This window comes from Panthera tigris, chromosome A1, assembly GCF_018350195.1.
Source record: "Panthera tigris isolate Pti1 chromosome A1, P.tigris_Pti1_mat1.1, whole genome shotgun sequence".
NCBI lineage: Eukaryota > Metazoa > Chordata > Mammalia > Carnivora > Felidae > Panthera > Panthera tigris.
Window position 1 is genome coordinate 106502199 of NC_056660.1, and position 27757 is coordinate 106529955.

General features: G+C 36.5%; 1 protein-coding gene across 1 annotated transcript in view; it reads left to right on the forward strand.

Annotated features, from left to right (window-relative positions):
• ADAMTS19 (ADAM metallopeptidase with thrombospondin type 1 motif 19) overlaps positions 1-25442 on the forward strand; it is a 236229-nt gene extending 210787 nt beyond the window's left edge. The window contains exons 21-23 of the mRNA XM_042958856.1: positions 1765-1917; positions 20704-20881; positions 25078-25442. Coding sequence (XP_042814790.1) covers positions 1765-1917; positions 20704-20881; positions 25078-25229 — 483 coding nt within the window. The 3' untranslated portion in view covers positions 25230-25442. The remainder of the gene's footprint in view (positions 1-1764; positions 1918-20703; positions 20882-25077) is intronic.
• The last annotated feature ends 2315 nt before the right edge of the window (positions 25443-27757 follow it).

Genomic DNA, 27757 nt, shown 5'->3' on the forward strand with positions numbered 1-27757 from the left:
AAAACATTAAAATATAAATTTTAAAATGCTAAGTCACACGTGTAGTCCACTTTAAAGCTCAACATATTCAAACATAAGCCATAAATTATGAGACAGTTACTCATTTGTGTAAAATATACGATATTTATAATATCATTAGTTTCGTGCTCAGGTTTTCAACAACACACCTGTTGTAGTCCACATGCTTATTCTTTTTTTTTTTTTTAATTTTTTTTTTTAACGTTTATTTATTTTTGAGACAGAGAGAGACAGAGCATGAACGGGGGAGGGTCAGAGAGAAGGAGACACAGAATCTGAAACAGGCTCCAGGCTTTGAGCTGTCAGCACAGAGCCCGACGCGGGGCTCGAACTCACGGACCGCGAGATCGTGACCTCAGCTGAAGTCCGACGCTTAACCGACTGAGCCACCCAGGCGCCCCCACATGCTTATTCTTAATACTACGTCATTGTTAAATGTATTCTGCAACTCTTGTTTTGGACATTTTTTAATCACAAATATTCATTGAATTTTCAAGGTTTGCCATATCTTTTATCCATTCCCTTCTCTCCTTCCTTTCCCTTCTCTTGCCCAATGCCATTTTAGTCCCTGAGTCCAGATAGTCAGTGATGTATATCTTTGTAAAACTGAGAAGCTTTACACATATTCCATAATAAGAGACATAAATGAAAATGAGATGCCAACTTGCACCTAGAAAAACTTGGTGGAATATACAAATATACATACATGTTTGTATGTTATGTCACCATCTTAAATCAGGCATCAGTTATTTATGAAATAAACAAACTGTTTTTCAACTGAATTATATTTTCAATGCTTGCAGTCATTTAGAATGATAATTTCTAGGGGTATATAATTATGCAATTAAATATTTATTTTATTTTTGCTAAGATTTTTCTCTGTTTTAGCTTTAAGAAAAGTTTGTGAGAAATGACACCCTCTAAAAAATTTTTCTATCTTTTGCAAACATTTCTTAGGGCTAAAACAAACTAAATCTTAGCAAAAATAAAATGAATTTTCTTAGATAACTATACATAAAAATTTTTATGGCAATCAAGTTCAGTATTTTATATTTTGATCACTGTATATTATTTGTCTTTAATAAACAATCCTTATGTTATATTGATCTCTGTAATAATGGTCCTGTGTTCCTGAAACTCATTTACCTCCAGCACTCTGTCTTGAGCTTCATCTGGCTCCTGGTACTGGCGTACAGCCAGGTGTTTAACTTCTCTTTGTTCTTTAACCTGGTCTATATGTGGTCATAGGCTTATGACAGATGATTAGAAATATTATTTAACAGTGGGCACCTGGATGATTCACTTGGCTAAGCATCCGACTCTTAATCTCAGCTCAGGTCTTGATCTGAGTCATGAGTTTAAGCTCCACATCGGGCTCCACGCTGAGAGTGAAGCCTACTTTAAAAAAAAAAAAAAGAAAGAAAGAAAGAAAAGAAAAGAAAGGTGTGCCTTGGTGGTTCAGTCCGTTAAGCATCCAACTCTTGATTTTGACTCAGGTCATGGTCTCATGGTCCATGAGTTCGAGCTCCGCACTGGGCACTGATACTTCGAAGCTGCTTGGGATTCTCTCCCTCCCTCTCTCTCTGCCCCTCCCCTGCTTGTGCTCTCTCTCCCTCTCTCTCTCAAAATAAATAAACTGAAAAAAAAATTTTTAAAGAGAAAGAAATATTACTTAACATAATTTAACCGTTCATCTGTATCTCCTAATCACGGACTTCATCCCGACTCTCTGATGTTTTCTGCTAGTGTTCGGTCAAGTGTGGCAAAGGCGTACGTCACCGGACTGTGAGGTGTACGAACCCTAGGAAGAAATGTGTCCTCTCCACCAGACCCAGGGAGGCTGAAGATTGTGAGGATTACTCAAAATGCTACGTGTGGCGAATGGGTGACTGGTCTAAGGTAAGAGTCTTTTGGCGTGTCTGTTAGGTTTCGATCATGTCTGCATCGCCCTGGGTGCTGTGACCACACAGCATGCAGTTTAGGACAAGTAGAGGACAGAGGTATAGATCATGGGAGATGGAGTGTTATATTCCCAGGTTCAAATCCGTGGTCATGATCTCTATAAAACTGTTTTAAAGATTAAATAAGATAAAAGGTAAAAAAAATGCTGAAGACCGTCTTTCACTTTTTGACACAAAGGAAGCTTTCAAAAACGGCTATTGTTATTTTGTTGTGAGTTTTTATTCATAATCGTTCTTTGTCAGAATATTTTTGCATGAAAGTTACGTAATATTATAATACTATCAGATAAGACCATTTTGAAAATATAACTAAGTGAGGTAGTGACAGAATCAAACAGAGGCAATTCCCATCCTAATGTATAAAGGCATTCTTTTTCCCATCAATTTTTGGGGATGTGTATAGAAGACAAGGAAAGGAACAGCATACTTGAAGCCCTTTGGTCGAATCAAGTGGACACAACTCATGTGGCAGGTGAACAGAAAGTTTAATGTTGTGATAATAGTATTATTTAAATTTACGAATAAAGTGATGCCCCATATATAAGTGAGCAGTCTATCTATTCAGTCTACATAAAGTATTAATCAATCCCATGTTTTAAGATAAAATTCTGAGGGGTGCCTGGGTGCCTCAGTTAAGCACCCAACTGTTGTTTTTGGCTCAGATCATGATCTCATGGTTGAGAGATTGAGCCCTGTGTTTGGGTCTGCCCTGGGCATCGAGCCTGCTTGAGATTCCCTCTCTCTTCCCCTCTCCACCTCCTCCCTCCTCTTTCTCTCTCTCACAAAAAGAAAAAGGTATTTGTTTTTAAATTTATATATTTTGAGAGAGAGATCACGAGGAGTGGAGGGGCAGAGAGAGAGCAAGAATCTCAAGCAGGATTTGCACTGTCAGCACAGAGTCTGATGCAGGGCTCAAACTCACAAACCATGAGGTCATGATCTGAGCCGAAACCAAGAGTTAGATGCTTAACTGACTGAGACACCCAAGCTCCCCCCACCCAAAAAGTATTTAAGATAAAATTCTGATGATATTTAGGGGGGAAATGGCTCTCAAATACTAGTCTTCAGAAATTTAAGTGTTAATCAAATAATCCCCTGTGCCTTTCCACATCCAGTTGTGATATTATATACCTATTATCATGAAATCATAAAATTCTAAGGCTTCAAAGAGACATAATAAATCTTCTCTTCTTTCCCATTATTTTATTTGTGAAAAAAAAATGGTGGCTGCTGAGGCATGGTAAGGAGTGTGGTACTTTTCATAAAGAATCCTAAAGGACATTCTGGAAGAAATCTTCTCATTGTATAATGCACTAGGGGTAGCCATTTTGCCTAATGTTGCCCCCAAAGAAATTTCCTGACATTTAAAATCTATTTACTTGTGATTACTAATGGCTTTCCTCTCTAAAAATGTTTGCGTATTAGTATCACATCTGAGTTCTCATGAACTATACTCTTCTTTCTAAGACCTACAACATTTAAAGTTTGCATTGGGACTCTTTAAAGGATGCATTTGTAAACAATTTAAATTCATCCCTCACTACAGAATTAGGAAATATTCAGCCCAATCTGGGCAGCTTTGAACTGGTGAACCCTGTAAGGAAACTTCACACTTTAGAGTAAACAACTTTTAGGGAAAAGAGAATTCCAAATTAACCACAGATAGTTAATTTTATTTCCAGGGTTTATGTTTTCCTAATTCTAAGAGAAGGAAATACAGTAGGAAGATAGGAAAGACCGTGGCCTGGAAGTCAAGAGAGGAGGGGGGTAGTCTCAACTCCTTCATTATGTAGATGGACCAATTGGTCAAGCTACTGAATACCTCAGTGTCTTTGTTTTCCTATGAGTGAAATAAGATAGACAACACCATTGCTTTCAAGCTTTTTGTATATTAATTCTTTCTTCAGCACTGATGATATAAAATAGGATGAGGAAATGGAAGTCCTAGTTGGAGGGGTATGGGGAAGGTCACCTATTGTTTCCTTTTAATTCTGCGGGAACTCCACATTTGTTTATTTTGGCTAATAAGATTTGAGGTGTTTTCCTTAAGTGAAAGAAGTCTTCTGTAAGAAAAATTTAAAACCCACAATAATAGATGAGCTATATTTTTCCAGCTTTATTCATTAATAGGAATATTTTAAGTGGTAAATGTTAATCTCCAGTTCAACACACAAATTGTGATTACAACAAACAGAAGATCCAGGTTTTGTTGTGACTTACAACACAGAACCGGAAATTCCTACAATGCTATGTATGGAAATACGGCTAGCAAATCCTATTTTCATGACAAATACTATTGGTGTTGATTAATAAATGTGCCTATCATGTGGCCTGTGGTTAAATCTTAAGCAAAATCAAAAAATTTGTTAACTGGGGAGATCATAAAAAACAGGACTTTTGGATTTTTCTGCTAAGCCTGAAAAAATATTTTTTTCCAATTTTACTATAATTACCTGTGTGTAAATTTTTAGGTATACTTAGATTGAATTACTTTAAGTTGGTTTTGTTGTGTTCTTACATTACTACGCAGCCAAAACATAGCCTTTGTGAGTAAGGAAAGAAGGTGATAACTGTAATAACTATTCTTCTTTATTCTGTGACTTTTTACCTCTGTCTGTGCGTCTGTTTGTTTTTGCTTCCTTATTTAGAAGATTCAGTATGTTGCACTTTTTCTCTTTATATGAATACAGTCTGCTCTTTACCTTAAACCAGTTTCATTGTTCTTTTTTATGACTTAGATCTCAGCCTAACAGATTTAAACAGCCTGCACAAATTAAAGTCAGTCGCGCCATGTGAACTTTATTGATTTCACCCCTTCTTTTTCACTCCTAAGAGATCACTTTCATGCAAAAATACAGACCATCCCAAAATAATTACAGAGAAAAGGAATAATTCTGAGATTATTAAGTTTCAGTGAGTAAAGTATTCACGGACGGAGGAAACCATAGATTTCTTATTCTTATCAGCTGTGTCCCTGGAACAGGAATAGCAGCAAGATGTGTGCAATTGTAGGTGGATTTCTGTGCTCCTTGGAGGTCAATTAATCTGTCAGTTTCACTTAAATTCTACGAATATTTTTTAAACTATTGATAAACCTAAGTGGACTTAAGATTAGGCCTTGGGTTGACTTGAATCAAGGATATTCAATGAGCTACCCATAAAATCTTGCTGTGCAACGCTGTTCCTCCCACAATATGGGTGGAGCACTAGAGAATAAGTTAAAAGAATAATATGTTCTCAGCTTCTCACACTATCTAAAAGTCACTGGCCACAAATGGACTAAGGGTATATCAGTTGAATGGAGGCTTCCTAGGAAAATGGCTTATTCCCCAAACTGTTCACTGCATCTGTATCAGCCTGTGTGATGTCTATCATTTATGTTTTGGTGATTTTGTGTAAACAGTGGAAAATCTGCTCTCAGCTTGAAAAAGAAAAATATAAATACAGGAATATTCAAAAGAGAAAAATCTGTCATAAAAATGTTACCTCTGATTCCTAAGTAGATGTAATACAGCCTTTGTTGAACAATGTTTGCATTTATTCCTTTGAAACTAGAAAATTGGCAAAAATAGGGCACAAACAATGTAGTTCCTTTGTTCTGGCTTGCATTAACCAGTGACACAATTATATGCCACATTCTGACTATATCTCTGATATAGATATGGCCTTTGGGTCTTTCTTGGGATAACAGAACACAACCCATATGTTTCTGAGCGGTTAAAATCTGCATTCACTCATTTAAGCTGACCTTAGAACACTGACTTAAAAAATAACATAGTCCCTTATGTTTAATGAAATGCCTTATTTTCAGCCAGAATTTGACCTTTCTGCCTCCATTTGAATGTCTACAGCTTCTTGTTTTCATTATTGGAGCCTATAGAGAAGCAAATAAAAGAGTATTGTTTTATCTACCTGTTACACAAAATTTGGTTCCTTCCTGAAGCTTTTATAGCATTAACGTTTCTGTGCAGCATTAGCAAGAGAACTCATTCAAGTGAGTGTTAATGAGAAACAAAACACCTTGGAATTGTACATAATTATTCTTGGTTTATTCTTAGATTCAACTCATAGTCCACAATTTGAGCTTAATTTAGTACTTCAAGATTCTGGGAAATGAATAGTTTGGGCCACATATCAAATCTTGACATGATTAATAGATTTTTGGACAAGAGATTATGAGTCTTTTTGTGATTATGATATAATTCAAAATAATGCTGGAAGCATAATAAATCATTTTGGATGATTTAATTATATAAATAGTATGTATGGCCTTGTTTAGAAGTGGTAAATATAAAGCTTGCAGTATAATGAGTCATTTTTAACTTATCCTGTAAAAGGAAACCACAGTTACATCCAGTATATTCAGTTGAAGAAGAATCTAAAACTATGAAAGTGTGAATAATCACAGAGGACATTTCTTTCCACTGGAGGAAACCTCAGTGACTCATTGAAGGAAACGTAAAGAAATCCTCATCAGTGCAATCAAGAATATCTATCCTAAACTAAATGACTAGATAACACAGTGTTTTTAATCATGCATCTCTGTAGCCTAGTAGTTTTGTTTTCAGTCAAGGGAGACAAAAAGAACCAGACTCAAAATTCCCAAGGGAAGGATTTCTTCTTGGCCCATAGTCAGGCTGGGGCTTTAGGACTGTGGATTTCCACATACTACTGACCTAATGCTGGCATACACCCCACCCAATTAAAATCCCCTTGCAGGAGGTCCCAGAATCCAAATGTGTGTCTTGTTGGTTTTAATACAACTAAACTAAGTGGGTTGTTAACAGGGTAGTAGAGGGAAGCTTAAGCACTTGGTAGAGGATTTCCCATTCAACTTTAAAGAAATAGTTGCAAATAGCCAAATTAAATACCCTAATAGAATGTAAAAATAGAAAATGTTAACTACCAGCTGAAACCAGAGAATAAAAGAAATGAATGAAATGACAACTGCTATAATGGAGAAAATACTTTGTCAAGTTAGATACATTAGTAAGACTGGTATTTACTGAAGATCAAATGTCATCCTTTTTAGAAGACTAAATTCATATTAATTAAGGAATGCTTGAGGCTTGCATTTCCCAAATTATATTCTATGGCAAACCCATTTCTTGGGATATAGTCTCCAGGTCTGAGAAATAATGTAGTTAAACAAAGATAAGCAAATACTGCAAATTGCTGTAGGACTTAAAGATCCTTTAACATTTTCCTATACTTGGTAAATCTCAAAGAGGGACTAGTATTTCTCTTTTCTTTATTTTTAACCAAAGCTCACTTTTGCAGAGCATATGGCTAGTTTGCTATTTAGTGTAATACACTATGGGAAGGTTTACATTAGATTATTCAAATTTGAAAGATTAGTTTTGTAAGTAATTTTTGGAACTGGAGAAAATTTGTAGATTGAAATCAAACTGAAATTATCTGTATCTAAAAACTATTCTTGGTGGATTAACATTTATATATAGAATTATTTTCTAATAATGTCTACGAGTCATTGGAAAAGATAATTGCCTATCATCTTTTTATAATTATAGTCTAAAAAGACACGAAAATTCGAGCAGCTACTCCATAAACCAATAAGAATCTAATACATCAAAATCTATCATTGTTGGATCAGTCAATGAATTAAAGAAATCAGAGATTGTGGGTTTGGTTTTAAACATTTGGACATCAAAGAAACCTATCACAAGGTGTCCTACAGAAGAGATATTTTGCATTATAGGAACATTTACTTTGAAAATGTACTTTCTCTGAGTAAATTGTTCATACTACAGAAATTACTCAGTGATAAGTAGAATACTTTCTGTTATGTTGTTTAGATACATCTACTGAATATTTACAAAATTTGCTACTTACCATTCTTTCTGGAGAAGATAGCTATCTTCTAAACCATGCACAAAATCTCCAAATTATTGGCTATCAAATTGTTTAGCCTCTGATTCTTTTTTTAAACTTTTTTAAAAAAATTTAACATTTATTTATTTTTGAGAAACAGAGACAGAGCATGAGTGGGGGAGGAGCAGAGAGGGAGACACAAAATCTGAAGCAGGCACCAGGCCAACATGGGGCTTGAACCCACAGACCATGAGATCATGACCTGAGCCGATGTCGGACGCTTAACTGACTGAGCCACCAACATGCCCCTGACTCTTTATACTGCAAGAGAATGGACATTTTTTGCATTGCTATCATTTTTAGTTTTCAGGTCTTCTGACAATCTTATCTGTTGCCCAGATGTATTAAAAAAAAAAAAAAAATTTCAAAGTGTTTGAATTACTCAAAGCAGTCAAAGCATTTGGCTGGTATGATTGAACATAGCAGATGTATATTAGCTTTGAAGAAATGATGCACATATACTATCTGTGTATATATTCTACCTAGAGAAAATTTAAAATTTAGAGAGACTGAGGTAGTGTCTCTGTGTCTCTCCATGTATATGTGTATAAGTATATATAATGTATGTATTATATATGTGTATACATGTATAATTATAAATGCAGATATAGGGACATGTTTAAGATCCTTTGTATTGGAAAATGCAAGACAACTTGTTTTTAATCCATAGGGCTTAATTATACTGTCTCCTTTTATTTTTAGTGTTTATGCATTTATTTTGAGAGACAGAGAGAGAGAGCACACATGTGGGGATGGGCAGAGAGAGGAGGAAAAAGAATCCCAAGCAGGCTCTGGGCTTTCCGTGCAGAGCCTGACATGGGGCTCTATCTTAAGACCATGAGATCATGACCTGAGCCAAGATCAAGAGTCAGATGCTTAACCAACTGAGGCACCCAGGCACCCCTATACTGTCTTCTTAATAGCTCATTGAAAAATCACCAGGCTTGTAAAATTATGCTACCAATTCTCTTTTGCTGCATACCAGGATATCTATAATTTCACTTTCTAAATCATACTTGAAAATATTTTAGTAAATAAATATGACTGAGGTAAAAAATTACTTTTGATGTTCTTTATAGGGGATGGAGCATGGAACATGCCAAAGTTCATTTTGGGTATATTGAGTGTTGGTGGGCAGCAGGGGAGAAGGGGAGCAGATTTTTTCACATAAAAAATATAAAGAAATTTGACAAGAATATTATAAAATTAAAATCAGTAGTATTAGCCATTGAGTGTTTTTTTGATTAGATGTAGTGAAGTATATGTTTACCAAATGCCAGAGGATATCCAGAGATAGATATAACCATATCACCAGGACTAGCAGAGAATGACATCATTAAAATGCAAGAAAAATATGCAAATGATTAGCCAGTTAGAAAGACATCATATGGCGGGGAGCCTGGGTGGCGCAGTCAGTTGAGTGTCCAACTGTTGGTTTCAGCTCAGGTCATGATCTCATGGTTCATGAGTTCGAGCCCCGTGTTGGGCTCTGTGCTGACTGCCCAGAGCCTGCTTGGGATTCTCTCCCTCTCTCTCTGTCCCTCCCCTGCTTACACACACACACACACACACTCTCTCTCTCTCACAAAATAAATAAATAAACATTTAAGAAAGAAAGAAAAAAGGAAGGAAGAAAGAAAAGAAAGAAAGACATCATATGGGGTCTTGGGATGCAAAATGTACAAAAAAAAAAAATTTTTTTTAACAGGTCCCTAATTCTACTTCAGGTTAAGTGGAACATCCAGAGAGCCAGTGTGCACAACCAGCATTGATTTTGTATGGCAAAAATCAGTTCCCCCTAGCCTCGTTCCTACATCAGTAAAATGTGCCAAAGCAACTATATGTCTTTCCGAATTTTGTAGTGCTCTAACTGTGCAAGTAAAAGTAATCACCCAGTGTCAGTGGTCCAAATGGTACATAATCCAAAGAAAAGTATTTTGAGTGACTTAAAATGAAAGATCTACTTTAGGATTAGATTGGATTAGAAAAATACATTGGATTAGAAAAATATGTCTGTAGCTTTTTGTACTGTACACAGAGTATGTACAAGTCCATATAGTATAATAAATAAAACTAGGAAACATGTTTAGATATAAACACATACATGACTTTAGGGCACAGAAAAGCAATGAGAGGAGTGTGTTGAGGGATACCATGGGGCAACCAAAAAGCTCCATCTCTAAAGGGAGTGGATTCTACTCACTTCTGCCCAGGCGCTTTCACATATCTGTGTCACATACTACCAAGACTGGATGTTAGCACACTTTTTTAAACTAATTTGATAGCTGTGAAAAATAATACCTCATTTTGAAATATACACATTCTTAATTTTCCTTACAGACATTGTCACATAATTTGCTAACCGTATTTATAAAGATGCTCATTGCAGCCTTCTTTGGCACAACAAATATTTGGAAACAACCCATATATCCAATAACTAGTTCTATAAATCATAATCCCACATTCCAACAGTGGGATATTGTTGTTTTTAAAAATATATGTATAGATAAATACATAATGATGGGAAAATTTCTCTAAGACCTACTATTAAGTGAGTAATTATGCAAAAGAGTTATATAGTATAAACTAAGGTTGTTTACATATATTATTCTTGTACATGTTAAAATTTTTCTGCATAGACATACAAAGAATAGTTTACTTGAATTACATTGGAGGAAAGGGCCTTCTGTGCTTATCGTTCTACCACATCCATATGTTACTTTTAGTGTTGTGAATGGGTTAATATTTTCTGTCTGAAACTAAAAGAAAACGTACTTGGCTGGTACTTAAATTTTTTAAGGCTACAATATAAAAAATGACTGATGTCATAGATATAGAAAGATACTCAGAGAATATTACAGAATTTCCAGGGAAGGGAAAGGATTGGGGAGTATAAGAGGTAAGATAGCTCAGTGCCTGGAGTTAGACAGCCTTGGGTTTGAATTCTGGATCTTCTGTTCAGCGAAGTTAGTGAATCCAAATGAAATAATTCGTGGAAAGTTCTTAGCATGGTGTCAGTTACATAGTAACCAAATTAATGCTAGCTGTTCATACAGTAGTATAAGTAGAGATAGAGAGGATTGGTTGGCTTTCAGAAATTGTTTTGAGGTTAAAATGAACAGACCTGGGGTTGATTATTTATGAGAAAAAAGATGAAGAGTCAGGTGTTAAGGTAGTAAGGGCTCATGGCTTGGCTTTCAGGTCTGAACAATTTGTATGGATGATGCTTCTCTGGTAGGAGGTAGGAAACCCTAAGAGTTAAGTTGGAGGGGAAAGATTTTCACTTTTATTTTGGGCGATCTTTCATTTGCCTGTAAGAGAGTTAAGTACTGGCATTCAGTAGGTAGATCAGAGGAGAGGAATGAGATGGAAATATAAATTTTGGAATTATCAACCCGTAGATGACGCGAAAATGTTTAAAGTCTAAGTGTGCCTGGAGAGGGAGCATAGCTAGAGGGAGTGGAGGAAGGGGCGGACTGAATCTTTATTCTCAACCCAAACTTCAGTTGCCCTGGGACCCTGCCATTGGCGTTCCAGTAGGTCCTCAAATTTTGTATGTTTAAGACAAAATTCCTCAATTTATTTCCTCAAATGATACTCCACTCCCAATTTCCTTTTTCTTGAAAAATGTCAATATCATCTTCCCAGCTACCCAGGCTAGAACCTACCCTTGGCACTTCTTTACGCAAGTAGGGCTTTGCCTCAGTTGTTTTTACTCCAAATATAATAATACAGTCCTTATTTTTTTTTCTTACCAGAACTGGAGTAACAATTTCTAATACACTTCCTTACCCCCATATTTCAGATCCATCCACTCAAAGGGATGACTTCTCCACTCAATCCTATAGCCTGAGTATTTGCAGAGAATTCCCTTTGGCTACCCTTTCAATTAGCAGATACTCACACAGGCATTCAAATCTTTCCATATTCTGGTGCTAACCTACCAATTGAGAATTGCCTCCTTATTCCATGATGGGTATCTCCACTAAGCTTAGGCCTGAGCAGTTTGTACTTGTGCATTCTCTGGGTCTTTATTGATACAGTCCTCTTTGCCTACAATGTGTTTCCTCCAGCTATCTGAGTCCCTCAAGGACCATCGAAAATGCCTTATAATTTTCAAAGGGCTTCCCCAGTAAATGAGAGCATTTGTTTGCACTTACTCTGTTACTTTTTCTCTATTAATTATGTGTTGCCATATATGGTTGCTGTTCCATTGAGAGTGTCTTAACCCCTTCTACCCTTCCCATAAATCTCTCCAAGGAACCAGAAGACACCACTACATTCAGTGATATTTATTGCATGAATGATCGCTGAACTGTTTTATCAAGAAAGCAGAAACTGTAGCATACTTCTACACATTGCATTTCTCCTGATCCATTTAATCTTCTGATTCTAATTCTGTAAGAACTATAGTGTTGCATACATTGTACTACCAAAGAACTAGTAACTAGCTCATTTTTTTTTCCAGGATGATTAATCAGTATAATTTTATGTAAATACAGGACCCCCTTGATCTTTTCCTGTGTGGTAAGTCAAACTACTTAAAAATGTGTTCTTTTTTTAAGTAAATCCACCCTTATTTGAATAGCATAGTATTTTAAGCCAAAAAAGTGCTTAACATTGAGCTTCAAGGAAGCTGGCAGACTTCTTTTGCGTTCTCTTGAATCCAGTTGGCTGAGATACCTGCTGTCAGGTTAATGGCTGTTATCTAACCTAGAAGGAAAGCGGGAGATGGAAGCAAAGCACACTTAAGAAATTTCTCTGTCACCTGGCAAATACTTGGTTTATTTCGGGTTGGAATAACCTAAAGGTAATTACATAGTGCTCTCTGTGCTATTTTAAACCAAGACTTTATTAAAACAAAAAAACAAAATACACACACTTCTCCAACATGGCCCCCGAAGGATCTGATCCATTTTGGACACAGAATTGTTGGACTAGACCTGGAAAGTATTGTAGTTGCAAAGGAAATTCAATCACTGTCATTCCAAACAGTTCTCTCTGGTGGGAAGATGTTCCCCTGGAATGATAGAGATAAAATAGAAATGTCTTGATAGTCTTTTTTCACCTCTCCAACACCCTGTGATTCATGGGCTGAGCACTGGCAGAACTGCAAATGTGTTCAAGAGTCTGTGCTTATTAATTGCTTCTTAATGCAAAACATCTTTTTTTTCCCTCCATCATTGTGGTGATCAATGTGTACTTTGATATAAAAAAAAAGATTCAGGGGGTTAATGTGACAGTCCTTTCAAAACATATTCACTTCTCTGCTAATCATTCATAAGCATTCTGCTTGATTTTGCCACACACGTTTCCTTAATTTGCTATAACTATATGCAGACATTTTCATTAAAGAGAAAAGAATAGTTTGAACTGTGGAACCAAATGATGAATTAATTAAACACATATGCAAAAAAATCCTCAAACGTCTGACCTCTAGGAATAGATTCAATTCCAAATAACCATGTGTTAAAAAAGGCAGACGAACTACTTTAAAAAGACGCAGAAACACTGACCAAAATAAATAGCAAATCTTAAAAAACAAACCAAACTTTTGTTCCTTAGTATGCTTGTTTCACACTCACTTTATTAAAAAGTTGAAAGATGGAACCGCCAAACATATACATAAATGAATAGGAATGCTGCGCTAATAATTTCCAGTAGAAGTCATCATTTACTTTCCTTATGAGGTCCACTCTCCGCTGTGAATGCTACTTCAGTCTTGTTAAACCACTCTGGAATAATCCACTTATTCCCAAAGACAAATTATCCAAGTCAATGCTGTTAACCTTGTTATAGATTGGCACTCGTCATTATAGATTGTATCAGGTTCTGTAAGATTGTCTATTATATTGGTTTCAGAAATTTTTTTGAACTCTGTTTGCCAGTGACAATTTTCTCTTAATTTAGGAATTCCTATTTCTTACAGAGGCCAGCTGGAAATGAGTAAAGCATTACAGAGCCTTCCTTAGCTGTTGGCCTAGAGAATACACATTCTCTCCAAAATATATATCTTTGGCACACTCCAGAAGGAAGGAATCTCGGGTAATCTCTGTGCTGGCCAAGTGTGAGAATTATTATTTTTAACCCCTGAATACACAGCAATTTGTTTTTGTTTTTTTTAAGGAATTAACAAAGTAAACCAGCATTAGTTTAGCTATATTTGTTCACCAACATAACTGCAAATAAATATCTTATAGTGGTATTTTTAGTATTGGGTTTTCCCCTCTTTGGTGTGATGTTTAAGAGGACATTTTACAGCATTTACAGCTTGAAGAGTTTTACAGTTTAACATGCACAGATGAATGGTTCTATAAACTCACTGGCAAACTAGTTGATTATTTAACTGAAGTCTACAAATTTATTTATACCTCAGTGTCCCCGTTTGTTGCCAAAGCTAAGTTATCGAAATATCCAGGGTAACAAATAACTAGCACCAAAAACAGTGTCTTTGTGACTCTTCTGAAGTTCTGAAAGGAGAGGTAAGAAACTATTGTTTAACCAATAACTTTAAAGTTTGGCACTTTACTACAGAATCCCAATACCCAAGAATAGATGTGGAAGTCGTTTTTATCTCCATGTTCAGAATTGTGTACGCAGAATAGATCTACTTGATCTCAGAACCTCTGGAGCACAGAAGCACTATGGAGTCAGAGATCAATGCCAAGAATGAGGGTCTCCTCTTTACATAGGAGAGTGGTTAAGAGCTGTTGGTGGACATTCCATTTATAAACAGTTCTTAAGTGAAAATAAGTTTTCTAGAACTACGTAGGTTACTTCTTGGACCGGAAGAAAACAATGTTCTTTGATGAATTTAACAAAGACATGACTCTTGGTAGATTTCACCATGAGACATTATGGATGGAAATTCTTACATGATTCATGAATATTCAATTGACAGAAAGATAATCCTATACTTTGCAAAAGTAGATTCAAGTAGTATGATGGACAAGAACCTATGAACCTTGAGGACCTCTTAAAATCATTCTCCTCTCTCATTTTGACACTTTATAAATTTTTATATGGCTATTGGTGCCTGCGCAGCACTTTTTCTTTGAATTAAATATGTTTTACTCATGTCAGTGTATTACAGAGCACATTTGCTATCTATCATTCACTACTATTTATTAAATTTATGTCATTCTGCATAATGGTATTCATAGAAACTCCGGGGAACAATACATGTCGGTGATTTTTAAAAGATGCAGATTCTTAATAAACATATTCAAATACACCATGAAAGGATATTTCTATATAAAATAATGAAAACTTAGGAACAGAGTACACTCATACCTCCTATGTAGTATTTGGTGCATGAAAAACTTGTTTATACCATTGTGCTCATTAAAAGCTAATTCTCTTCAATCCATCAGATTAGACTTGAAAACAAATAATCCCATCAGGCACTGATAAAATGTCTCAAGGTAAACAGCCTTTCCTTGAACACCTTCTCTAAGGTGTTTACATATTTTTCAAAATATTAAACCAAGACCTGAGCAACGCTGTCTATTAATGCCATAAATAATATCATTTCAGGAGTGAAATTTCCATGGTCACTTTCTTCCTGCAGTTCACATTTTGGGCAGTGCCTCACCACTCATCCATCTTTTTGTGATGGAAGGAAGGATTCCACACTGTGGCTTACCCATGAGATGAACTTCTCAGCCATTCAGAGTTCATTTCATCCCTCTCTATGATAATGCCACATAGTTAAGAGTTTGTTAAGGATTTTTTAGTGTGTTTGTTTTTCCTACATTTTTTTCTATTTCCCTTCGTTTGTTTACATTTGGGCCAATCTGTAACTTGGCAAAAGCATTGTGGTAACTTAACCTGCCTTTACCAGTACTGGCAAATCCTGTCCATGACAGGGCTATCATCTAACTTATCATCTAACTTAGTTGTATTTACTAAGTTAGTAGATACAACTTTCCAAGACATATCTGTATCTATCATCAGATCATCCTTGGCCATTGTCAGAAAAATATATGAACTAAGTAAACATCTACTATATACTTTCCCCAACTTGGATGTCACTTACTTCTCCAGATATTTCTCTTTCAGTTAGTTTAAATGAAATTTTCTTAGGTAGAATAAAGTCTCTTATCTCTTATTGCCTGGCATAAGAATGGCAGAAAGAAAATTTTACGTAATAGAAATGGTTATAAGATTCTATCAATGTGGATCTCATTTTAAAACAGGATAAAGCCTTCTTAATGATTTGCCAACATTTGTGTCTATGGTTCTCATTTACTAAATGATTTCTGTATGTATTTTAATAGCCCAAACTGTGAATTAATCGAGAAAGTTTCCCTAATCAAGCTTAGTGTTTGACATACAGTGTAGACATAATTTAATAGTCTTAAAAGTTGTCACTAATGTTCCAGGGCCAGAAAGGATTTATTCGATTATAAGAGAAATCTATGGTGATATTATCTAAAGATATGACTCGTGTGTTCCCAAGTGCAGGGAAGGTCATTATTTTCTCAGGTAGATTGAAATGATGACTATCAGGAAGTCAGTTAAACAAATTTCACTTCCAGACACTTTGGGGCTCAGAATTAAAAGCTTCTAGTTCATGGAATTGATTCACGAGGTGCTTTGTTCCAAAGGTCCATCAGGGCAAGACTGACTGTTTGAATTCTTGTCAGACAATACAAGTCTTTCTATTTAAAATATTCCAGGGAATTTTCCCTGTAAAAGAAATATCAATGGCAAGTTATCAGGGACACCTTGTGTTTCTTTACCAGTTGCTGGCAGGTTAATGTTGACAGTTTAGCATTTTGGCCTATAGGGGGAAGTCTATAGTGCTGCCTTGTTTCAAGTACATTTTAAATTTACTTGGTGTTTGTATGAAGAGCAAGACTCAAAATGTAGTAGCTAAAAAGACAGAAGGAGGGAAGGTAGGAAGGAGGGAAAGAAAGGAAAAAGGGAGGAAGGAGAGAAAGAGAAAGCCATTGAAAGTAATTACTTCAAGATCTGTAGAAACACAGTGGAAAGAACATCATATTTGGAATCAAAAGACTTGCATTTGCTGTTCTTGGCACCCTCTCTGTGAGTCCTTATCTGATCCTCCTATTTAAATTACAAAGCCCCCCACCCCAAACTTTCCCATCCTTCCTTCCCAGCTTTAGTTTTTTCCATAGCACCTGTCACTATCTAATATGCAGTGTAATTTAAATCTTTATTTTCTTGCTCCCTCCTAATAAAATGTAACCTCCCTGAGGGCATGTGTTTTTGTCTCTTTTGTGTACTATCACATCCCAGTATCCAAAACAGTGTTTGGCACATTGTGGACTTCCCATAAATATTAATTGAATGAATGAATGAAATAATCTCAATGAGCCTCACTCTTTTCATTTGTGAAGTTATGGGGGTTATGACAAAGTGTAACCAAAGTTTAATATGCTGTGTAAGAGCATATTAGATAATGCATGAAATATAATAGCTGCTTCATGTGTCCCTTCGTTTGTGTTTACCGTCTAACACACAGATCAGTAAGATATCTGTACATAGGGTGACTGTATGTCCCAGATTACTCGGGGCTGTCCCAGGGTATGCCTGTACTGTAGGAATAATTATCATCAGCAACTTCTTTCACAAGTGCCCTGGTTTGGGTGATAAGTTATATGATCACCGTATCTCAAGACAAATCATGCTTGTGAATTGTTCTTGAAAAACAAGTTTATCTTCTATCTTATAACCTGCGTTATAGCAAAACAAACCAAAAACCCCTTCTTATTCATTAATGTTTAATTAAGTTCATAGTAAGATACGAGGATGAGAGGTTCATTTGGCAGGATAGAGGAAAAGAAAAGATTTCTGACTATTCATAGAAAGAGAAGCGCTAGCAATGTTCCAGGATGCAGTAATTGGTTAAGCATCTAGTCTCTGAATTTAGCATATGTGAGTTCAGACTCCATTTCCACTCCAGGTCTGAACTGTAAAGACTTGAGCAATTCGTTTCACTTATTTGAGCCTCTATTTCCTCATCAGAGTAACAGGGACAAATATAGGACTTCATGTGAAATACTGAATAATCATGACCTAACACAATACCCGACATATAAGAAACAGTAAGTAAGTGCTAACTATCATTAGTGTTGTATGAAGTAAAAGCTTCCGGAATTAGTAGTATCAGTTTCCTTTGATCCTAAGGCAGCAAAATTTGGTTCTGTAGGGTGGCTGATTATTTAAAATACTAAGCAATTGAAAAAAAAAATGAAATAAATAAATACATAAATAAAATATTAAACAATTGGCTAAAAGTGGATGAAATTGCCCAATTTCCACAGTTTTGTAATCTGTTTCTAACTCCATTTATTTGATATGTTTTAGTGTTTTGTTAATATGGTTTATTGATAAAAGTATCAGCTCCATCATATTAACAATTTTTGCTGTTTTTATTTTGTGCAGGAGATCGTGAACAAAATGGGTGGTCAACAAATATTTGAAAAATCAATAAATGCTTGACTATTCTGAAACACTTAAGCAAACTCTAATCTTGGCAGAACTTCTGTCATACCATTGTTGGCTGGCACACTGAATAATTAATTAGATGATGAAATTATAGACCCTGTGCTCTCATGAAGCTTCACCACTTAAAAATTGCCAGACTACAGGGGCGCCTGGGTGTCTCAGTGGGTTAAGTGTCCGGCTTGGCTCAGGCATGATCTCGTGGTTTGTGAGTCTGAGCCCCGTGTCAGGCTCTGTGCTGACAGCTCAGAGCCTGGAGCCTGCTTCGGACTCTCTCTCTCTATCTCTCTCTCTCTCCCCATACCCCACTTGTGTCCTGTCTCTCTCTTTCTCTCTCTCTCTCCCCATACCCCACTTGTGTCCTGTCTCTCTCTCTCTCTCTCTCAAAGTAAATAAAGTGTAAAAAAATTGCCAGACTATAGTAACTTAATAATAAGTCATTTGGGGTGCCTGAGTGGCTCAGTTGCATACAACTCCTTTTTTTTAATACTTATTTACTTATTTATTTATTTATGAGAGTGAGAGAGAGCATGCGCACACACGTGCATGAGGAAGGGGCAGAGAGTGGGAGGCAGAGGATCTGAAGCAGGCTCTGTGCACAGAGCAGAGAGCCCAATGTGGGGACTCGAACCCAGGAACTGTGAGATAATGATCTGAACTGAAGGCAGACTCAACTGACTGAGCTACCCAGGTACCCCTGAGCATCCAACTCTTGATTTCTGCTCAGGTCATGATCTCCAGGTTCCTGGGTTTGAGCCCTGCATTGGGCTCTACGCTGACAGAGCAGAGCCTGCTTAGGATTCTCTCTCTCCTCTCTTCCTCTCTCTCTGCCTCTCCCCTGCTTGCACACATGCACTTTCTGTCTCTGTCTCTCAAAACAAATAAGTAAACAGTAACAATAAGTTATTTGGAATTTTTGCTTTCATAGTAATTTAGACCCAAAAGTGTAGTTATGATCTACTGCAATGCCTTGCTTAACAAAAAGGAAAAATAAGTTCCAGGTAAATTAGTTGTAAGAGACAGTATTGGAGCCCATTTTCCTCATGTCAAGGCCAGAATATTTGGCTTTTTCTTTTAATGTCTGTCTGTCTTTAATCACAGTGACATGATTTGGGGAAATATCCAGTTGTTTAGTAGTATCTTCTATAATAAAGTAAGAACTAATTTAGAAGACCTTGGGATTTCACTTGTTTCAAGTATCTGTTCATATTTCACATATATGCAATGAAATTTTTACCCAAATGTATTTTATAAAGAAAATAATTAATAGTAATAGTCTGATATTTTTTATTGCCTAAGTGTGCTAATTAAAATTAGATCCTGAGGCTATTAGACTATTTAATTTCGTGAGAAAGCTTATTCTGTTAGTTTCAAAGGCAGAAATGATGGTGTTTTAGTTAAACGAATTATAGAACTTCCATTATTTCCTGGATACAATTTTCATTTTCAGGTTATTCCCAGACAGTTACAAAACTTAACCTGCATAAGGAATGCAACTAACATGTTTTTCTCTTGTTTTCAAAATTTTATGAGAGGCACTATTCAGCCATTATCTGCTAAAAGTATGTATTTTGAGTTATCATGTGTCTGTAGTTACTTCATTGCATTTTTTTATAATCCTGAAAACTGATGTATGACTTTGGTGTGTTGATGTCCTTTGGAGTTGACAGAATTCTTTACATATTTTGCTAACTATGGCTAAATCTTTACTCTGTAGAAAATAGCATGCTTAGTTAATAAATCATTGTTTTCAGAAACAAAGCCATGTTTGCTCTTTCACATTTAACTTTGATACCATAAAACAATTGTATTTTCACAGTCAAATAAGCATCAGCTTATTTGTGTTACAAATTAAATCTAGTGATATATTTGGACCTGAAAGATTTCTCTCATCAAAGACCATTGTATATCAAATATGTTCTTCTTTGAAAAATATCCTACAAATGAAGACAGACTCCATTCAGCTGAAATATAAGGAATCCATGAAAAGGGTATTTTATTAGAAAATCCAGATTATCATATTTGTTTTAAATTTTTTTTAATGTTTATTTATTTTTGACAGAGAGAGAGACAGAGCATGAGCGGGGGAGGGGCAGAGAGAGAGGGAGACACAGAATCCGAAGCAGGCTCCAGACTCTGAGCTGTCAGCACAGAGCCCAACGCGGGGAAGCAGGCTCCAGACTCTGAGCTGTCAGCACAGAGCCCAACGCGGGGCTCGAGCTCACAGACCGCGAGATCACGACCTGAGCCAAAGTCGGACGCTCAACCGCCTGAGCCACCCAGGCGCCCCCCCTTATTTTTTAATTTTTTTAATGCAGATTATCATATTTTTATTTGTACAATATTCTATCTCTCCTAGTGCTCAATTACCTGTGGCAAAGGAATGCAGTCCCGTGTTATTCAGTGCATGCATAAGATCACAGGAAGACATGGAAATGAATGTTTTTCTTCAGAGAAACCTGCAGCATACAGGCCATGCCACCTTCAGCCTTGCAATGAGAAGATTAATGTAAATACCATAACGTCACCCCGGCTGGGTAAGCAGACCAAAAAGGGGATGGTTTTGAGAAGCATGGAAATGCTTATGGCTGTTTTGTGTATTATCGTAAAACTTTGTCATAAATAAATCTATATGAATTAGTTTGGTTCTAACTAAACTAAAACTATGCTTGACTATAGTTTAGTCCCAATGGTCAGGAGGATAAAAAAAAACTCCTAAAGACTAAACAAGACTCCTGAAACTGTCTACTCAGAGCCAGGCCCTGGAAATACAAATGCCACACCTCTCAAGGTCATCATAGAAAGGGTTGGAGGATGGAATCATATTTTGGTTCTGACCAGTTTTGTGGTAGAACTATCAACTAAGATAATGGCTCTGGAAAGGTGAGATTGTGGTATGTACCTTAGATGTCTCTGTTGTCAATAGCCTTCCTTTTGACCCTGAGTGCAAATTATCCTTTCGAGAGAGACAGAGTAAAAAATGGCTTTCAATAGGAATGGATACCTGGATCTAATCCACCAAACAAGAGGGAATAGCTTTTGAATCCTTAAGGACATAATATCAGATACAAATAAATGCTATTAACATGGATATATGGAAAACCCAAAAGACTCCACCAAAAAGCTGCTAGGACAGATACATGAATTCAGCAAAGTCATAGGATACAAAATCAATGTACAGAAATCGGTTGCATTTCTATGTACCAATAATGAAGCAACAGAAAGAGAAATCAAGAAATTGATCCCATTTACAATTGCACCAAGAACCGTAAAATACCTAGGAATAAACCTAACCAAAGATGTAAAAGATCTGTATGCTGAAAACTATAGAAGACTTATGAAGGAATTTGAAGAAGACACAAAGAAATGGAAAAACATTCCATGCTCATGGATTGCAAGAACAAATATTGTTAAAATGTCAATACTGCCCAAAGCAATCTACACATTCAATGCAATCCCAATCAAAATTGCACCAGCATTCTTCTCAAAGCTAGAACAAACAATCCTAAAATTTCTATGGAACCACAAAAGGCCCCGAATAGCCAAAGTAATTTTGAAGAAGAAGACCAAAGCGGAAGGTATCACAATTCCAGACTTTAGCCTCTACTACAAAGCTGTAATCATCAAGACAGCATGGTATTGGCATAAAAACAGACACATAGACCAATGGAACAGAATAGAGAACCCAGAATTGGACCCACAAATGTATGGCCAACTAATCCTTGACAAAGCAGGAAAGGGTACCCAGTGGAAAAGGACAGTCTATTTAGCGATGGTGCTGGGAGAACATAACAGCAACCTGCAGAAGAATGAAACTAGACCACTTTCTTGCACCATACACAAAAATAAACTCAAAATAGATGAAAGACCTAACTAAATGTGAGACAGGAAACCATCAAGCCCTACAGGAGAAAACAGGCAACAACCTCTTTGACCTCAGCTGCAGCGATTTCTTACTTGACATGTCTGCAAAGGCAAGGGAATTAAAAGCAAAAATGAACTATTGGAACCTCATGAAGATAAAAAAAAAAAAAACTTATGCACTGCAAAGGAAGCAATCAACAAAACTAAAAGGCAATTGACAGAATGGGAAAAGATATTTGCAAATGACATATCAAATAAAGGGTTAGTATCCAAAATCTATAAAGATCTTACCAAACTCTACACCTGAAAAACAAATAATCCACTCAATGGGCAGAAGACATGAATAGACACTTTTCCAAAGAAGACATCCAGATGGCCAACAGACACACGAAACGATGCCCAACGTCATTCCTCATCAGGGAAATACAAATCAAAACCACAATGAGATACCACCTTACATCAGTCAGAGTAGCTAAAATTAACAGCTCAGGAAACAACAGATGCTGGCGAGGATGTGGAGAAATGGGAACCCTCTTGCACTGTTGATAGGAATGCAAACTGGTGCAGTTGCTCTGGCAAACAGTGTGGAGGTTTCTCAAAAAATTAAAAATAGAACTCCCCTATCACCTGGCAATAGCACTACTAGGAATTTATCCAAAGGATACAGGAGTGCTGATGCATAGGGGCACATGTACCCCATTGTTTATAGCAGTGCTTTCAACAATAACCAAATTATGGAAAGAGCCTAAATGTCTATCAACTGATGAATGAATAAAGAAGATGTGCTTTATATATACAATGGAATACTACTTGGCAATGAGAAAGAATGAAATCCTGCCATTTGCAGCAATGTGGATGGAACTGGAGGGTATTATGTTAAGTGGAATAAGTCAGTCAGAGAAAGACAGATATCATATGTTTTCACTCATATGTGAAACTTGAGAAACTTAACAGAAGACCGTGTGGGGAGGGAAGAGGTAAAAATAGTTACAAACAGAGAGGGAGGGAGGCAAACCATAAGAGACTCTTAAATACAGAGAACAAACTGAGGGTTGATTGGGGGGCAGGGGGTCTGGGGAAAGAGGAAAATGGGTGATGAGCATTGAGGAGAGCACTTGACGGGATGAGCCCTGGGCATTGTATGTAAGTGATGAATCACGGAATCTACCCCCAATCCAAGAGCACACTGTATACACTGTATGTTAGCCAACTTGACAATAAATTATATTTAAAAAAATGAATGTAGCCACAGGAAAAATAATGTATATACATGTTTATATATAAAAATAACTAAATAAATGAGAAAAATGAAAAAAATGTTGATTTGCATATTTTTATGTTATAAAATGTTTTCATATATATTCTCAGTTCCCGTTATTCAATCTAATCTATCATCAAGAAACAGATTATGTATTTTCAGTAAATATAGCCTACACTTGCCTAAAAAAAATTCATAAATGAATTAGCCTTTATTTCTGTGGCAACTAGTGCCTTTTAACAACAGTACTACCTGTCTGTCATTGGGGTAATTTATGCTTACCACCTTTACATTTAATCTGCGTGTACAATTTACAGGGTGACAATTTAATCAAACAGAACAATATTGCCAAAATCAAAGGAGCTAAATTGTCATAGATATTTTTTAAGCAGTAAGATTCAATCAAATGGAACAGTTTGGTTCTTCATGGAAATAAAAATATTCTCATTTTCTAGCCAAATAATTAACATTTCTAGGAAATAGTCAGTTCAAAGAGAATTAAGAGTAGTTAAGACAAAAAGTTAAGCAATCCTAGAGCAGATGCCCTAAATCCATGTATTCAAAAACAACATAATCCCTTTCTCTAGCAATTAGTTGGAGTCCTTCTTGAAGTATCACGTGGCAGAAAATAATGGATTAAAAGAAAATTTTAATTAAAATTGCATTTTCTGCATTTATTATTTCTTGAAGGTATATCCCTGAACACACAAGCACAGTGGAAAACCTAAGGTTTTAAAAAGGAAAATAATGAATCTTATTAGAATAGTGGCAAAAGAAAGATTTCACATACCTTATCACTGTAAATTTCAGTCACTTTTGATAATCAGCTTTGATTTTATTTTTTTATTAAAATTTTTTTTAACGTTTATTTATTTTTGAGACAGAGAGAGACAGAGCATGAACGGGGGAGAGACAGAGAGAGAGGGAGACACAGAATCAGAAGCAGGCCCCAGGCTCTGAGCCATCAGCCCAGAGCCCGACGCGGGGCTCAAACTCACAGACCGCGAGATCGTCACCTGAGCTGAAGTCGGACGCTTAACCGACTGAGCCACCCAGGCACCCCTCAGCTTTGATTTTAAAGATGTGTAAAATCAAGATCCCCAGATATCCCACCTAGATATGCCTGACATCTAATAAAGGAGGAATGTGAAATAAGTGTGAGCGCATTTGTTTTGGTATTTCATCCATAACAATACTTGTTAATTTATATTCCCATAAAGGTGGATATAGTGAGCCTTTTCATTTTTCTTTTTAATCTTCTCAACTGAAAATCCAAAAAGAAGCTTAAATGAAAGCCATAAAATTGAGCCTTAAACACCATTTGTATCACAACTCACTGAATTTGAGAAATCTAGCTTGAATGAGTCTAAAAGGGCTCATAAGTAAGACCGTTATTCATCCACTTTACTCCTTTATTATAGGGTGTGTGTGTGTGTGTGTGTGTGTGTGTGTGTGTGTGTGTTTCCTAATCTTACTGTTAAATTCTAGAAGGCAATATGAACGAGTCAAAGTGCGTGTGCAAAATCCTTCCCCTTAAGTGATTGCTACTTGTTTTACCCCTGGCACTGAGGATATCGACGTGTATTGAGTTCCCTGTTTTCTTCTTCACAGCTGCGCTGACTTTCAAGTGCCTGGGAGACCAGTGGCCTGTGTACTGCCGAGTGATACGTGAGAAGAACCTATGTCAGGACATGCGCTGGTATCAGCGCTGCTGTGAGACATGCAGGGACTTCTATGCCCAAAAGCTGCAGCAGAAGAGTTGACCTCTAGCAGGCTGGCTGGCTCACAGCTCTTTGCAATTACATTATTTATAAACACACACACTAGCATGTTTCTCAGACCAAATATTATCAGATTACGTATAATTTAATCAGATTAATTTATTTTGGTGCCCGCCAAACATCCAATATGGTGTTTGTTTTGGTCATACAAACATTTTGATTTATACTATATGGCTTCATAAATAATTTTATATGAATAACTTGGATCCAGTTTCCAGAATAAAAATAAAAAGGGAAAAAGAAAAAAAAAGAAAAAACAAGATCATTAGGCTCTAAAAAAAAATTTTTTTTTAAGTTAGGGCTGTCTCTAAGGTGCTATTCTCTCCCTGCCGATACCATTGAGTTATCCAGAATGTATACTAACTTAGTGTAATAGTTTAGTTATATAAGGAGAGAAGTCATTTTTGTTTTCTTGGTTTCCTGATGCAGAATTAGCCCATTTTCTGTCATCTACAGGAGATGTGGAAACATAACAAACCTCAGAGTGTTGAACAGGTTTTTAGAGAATGTATTATGAATTTGGTTCGGATTTAGAGATATCCATAGGAAAAATTCTACTGTAATTATAACCTTATTTTAATAATGGAAAGGAAAAGTCAAAATAGAGACTTTGATCATGTTCATGAACATGTACTTGAACACAAGTAGTGTAACAATGAAACACTGTAATGATTTACACTGAATCACCATTGCACTGTTGATATAGTGTAGAGAAACCATTATAGAAATGGTAACATCCTACAAAAATATGTATTATTTTAACATGTTGTCATTAGATTTTAGCTTTTTAAAATATTTTGAAAGAAATCAGCGATCCACCCGTTGCCTTGTATCTTTTTAGTAGATTTATAAAAGAGTATAGTACTTAGCCTCACGAATCATCATGAGAAAACTTACCAATTATTTTCCAGCCTTTTCCCTAGAAACAAGAAGAAACAAAATGCTTATGATACTGTGGTAGTTTCATTGTGTTTTTTCCTTTCGAAAACTAAAAGTTTTACAATTCTGTGAAACGTTAAAAAAAAAACAGCTTAAATGTTTTCTTGTGAGAAAATGTTGTACATGATTCACATGATTTCTTAGATTTTTTTTTTTCAATAAAATATGTGAAGCTTCCTGTTGGGAGGCACTTCTTCACAGGTCTCTCACGTCTCTACACCTCTTGGCACTGTCTGCTTTTGTTCGGGAGTGTCTGGTAAGGGATGTTTGTACGGCCGTGGAAGACAGTTGAACAGCCTTGGATAAAGATAGTGGAGCAAAGGGCAGACGTGCCTACCTCTCATTATAAAGGTTTCCAGCCCTAAAACGGGGGTCCCTCTCCTGTGATACAAGTCACTGCATGTGCAGATATCACCCTGCTGTCTTTGTGTCACCCTGGGGGAATTGGGGCTCAGGAAACTGGCACAAGAAAATGCTGACTCTGTGTTACTGCTATTGCTGTGAGTAACAAAGTCCTTTGTCTCCAACCCAGAGACAAAGAATCTTCTCTTTGTCTTCTGTGCTCTGCCCTCAAAGTGGGCAGGCTGATACAACAGATTAGAAGTAGAGTAAAACCTCACCATCTGCACGGTTCATGACACATCCCTCATCAGTGATTTTTTACCTTCATTTTAATATGGAGGGCATTTTGATTCTAGATGTCCCCTTACTTATGTATATTCTTTTGTTTAATTGCTGAGATTTCATTTAATTGCTGAGATATAAAATTAACTAATATCCATACATCTTAAGTCATGAGAGTACGGGCATCAGAGAGGTAAAAAATTACATTTTAAGATGAGACGTTCTCAATCTCATCCCTTGATTCCTAAGTCTGTGAATCTAAGTAGAAATAGCACCCTGTGGGCACCTGGATGACTCAGTTAGTTGGTTAAGAGTCCGACTTCAGCTCAGGTCATGATCTCACGGTTTGTGGGTTCAAGCCCCACGTCGGGTCTGTGCTGACAGCTCAAAAAGCCTGGAGCCTGCTTTGGGTTCTGTGTCTCCCTCCCTCACTGCCCCTCCCCCACTTGCACTCTGTCTCTCTCCACCTCAAAAATAAATAAGCATTTTTTAAAAATTAAAGAAATATCACCCTGTACTGGTAGATGAATCAGAACATATTCAGTATCTTAGAAGACCTTCAGAATGTTTTCACCCAGTTGGTGCTAGAACTGAATACTGAGAGAGACAGAGACTGCATCATTCTATCAGGCCATCTGTTTCAGGGTGATGGTAATACCAGAGATTTGCATGAGCATGAGGCCTGTGCCACATTTTATTTGTTGTAACACAGGTTCCCTGAACAGAAACAAATATTGTATGGAATACCATAGCAGAGAATGAGGCATTTGGTAAATGAATGGGTGGTATTGTGGCAAAAACTTGGCAGGCTGAGAAGGCAAGTCCATGTTCAGGGTAAGTGTCTTTCTATGAGAACAAATTACTCCTTGTTTTGTGATAGAAGCAATCTAATGTAATCCTGCAATCAAGATGGTTTGGCTGGATTGGCAAGGATTGGAAGGAGTGTG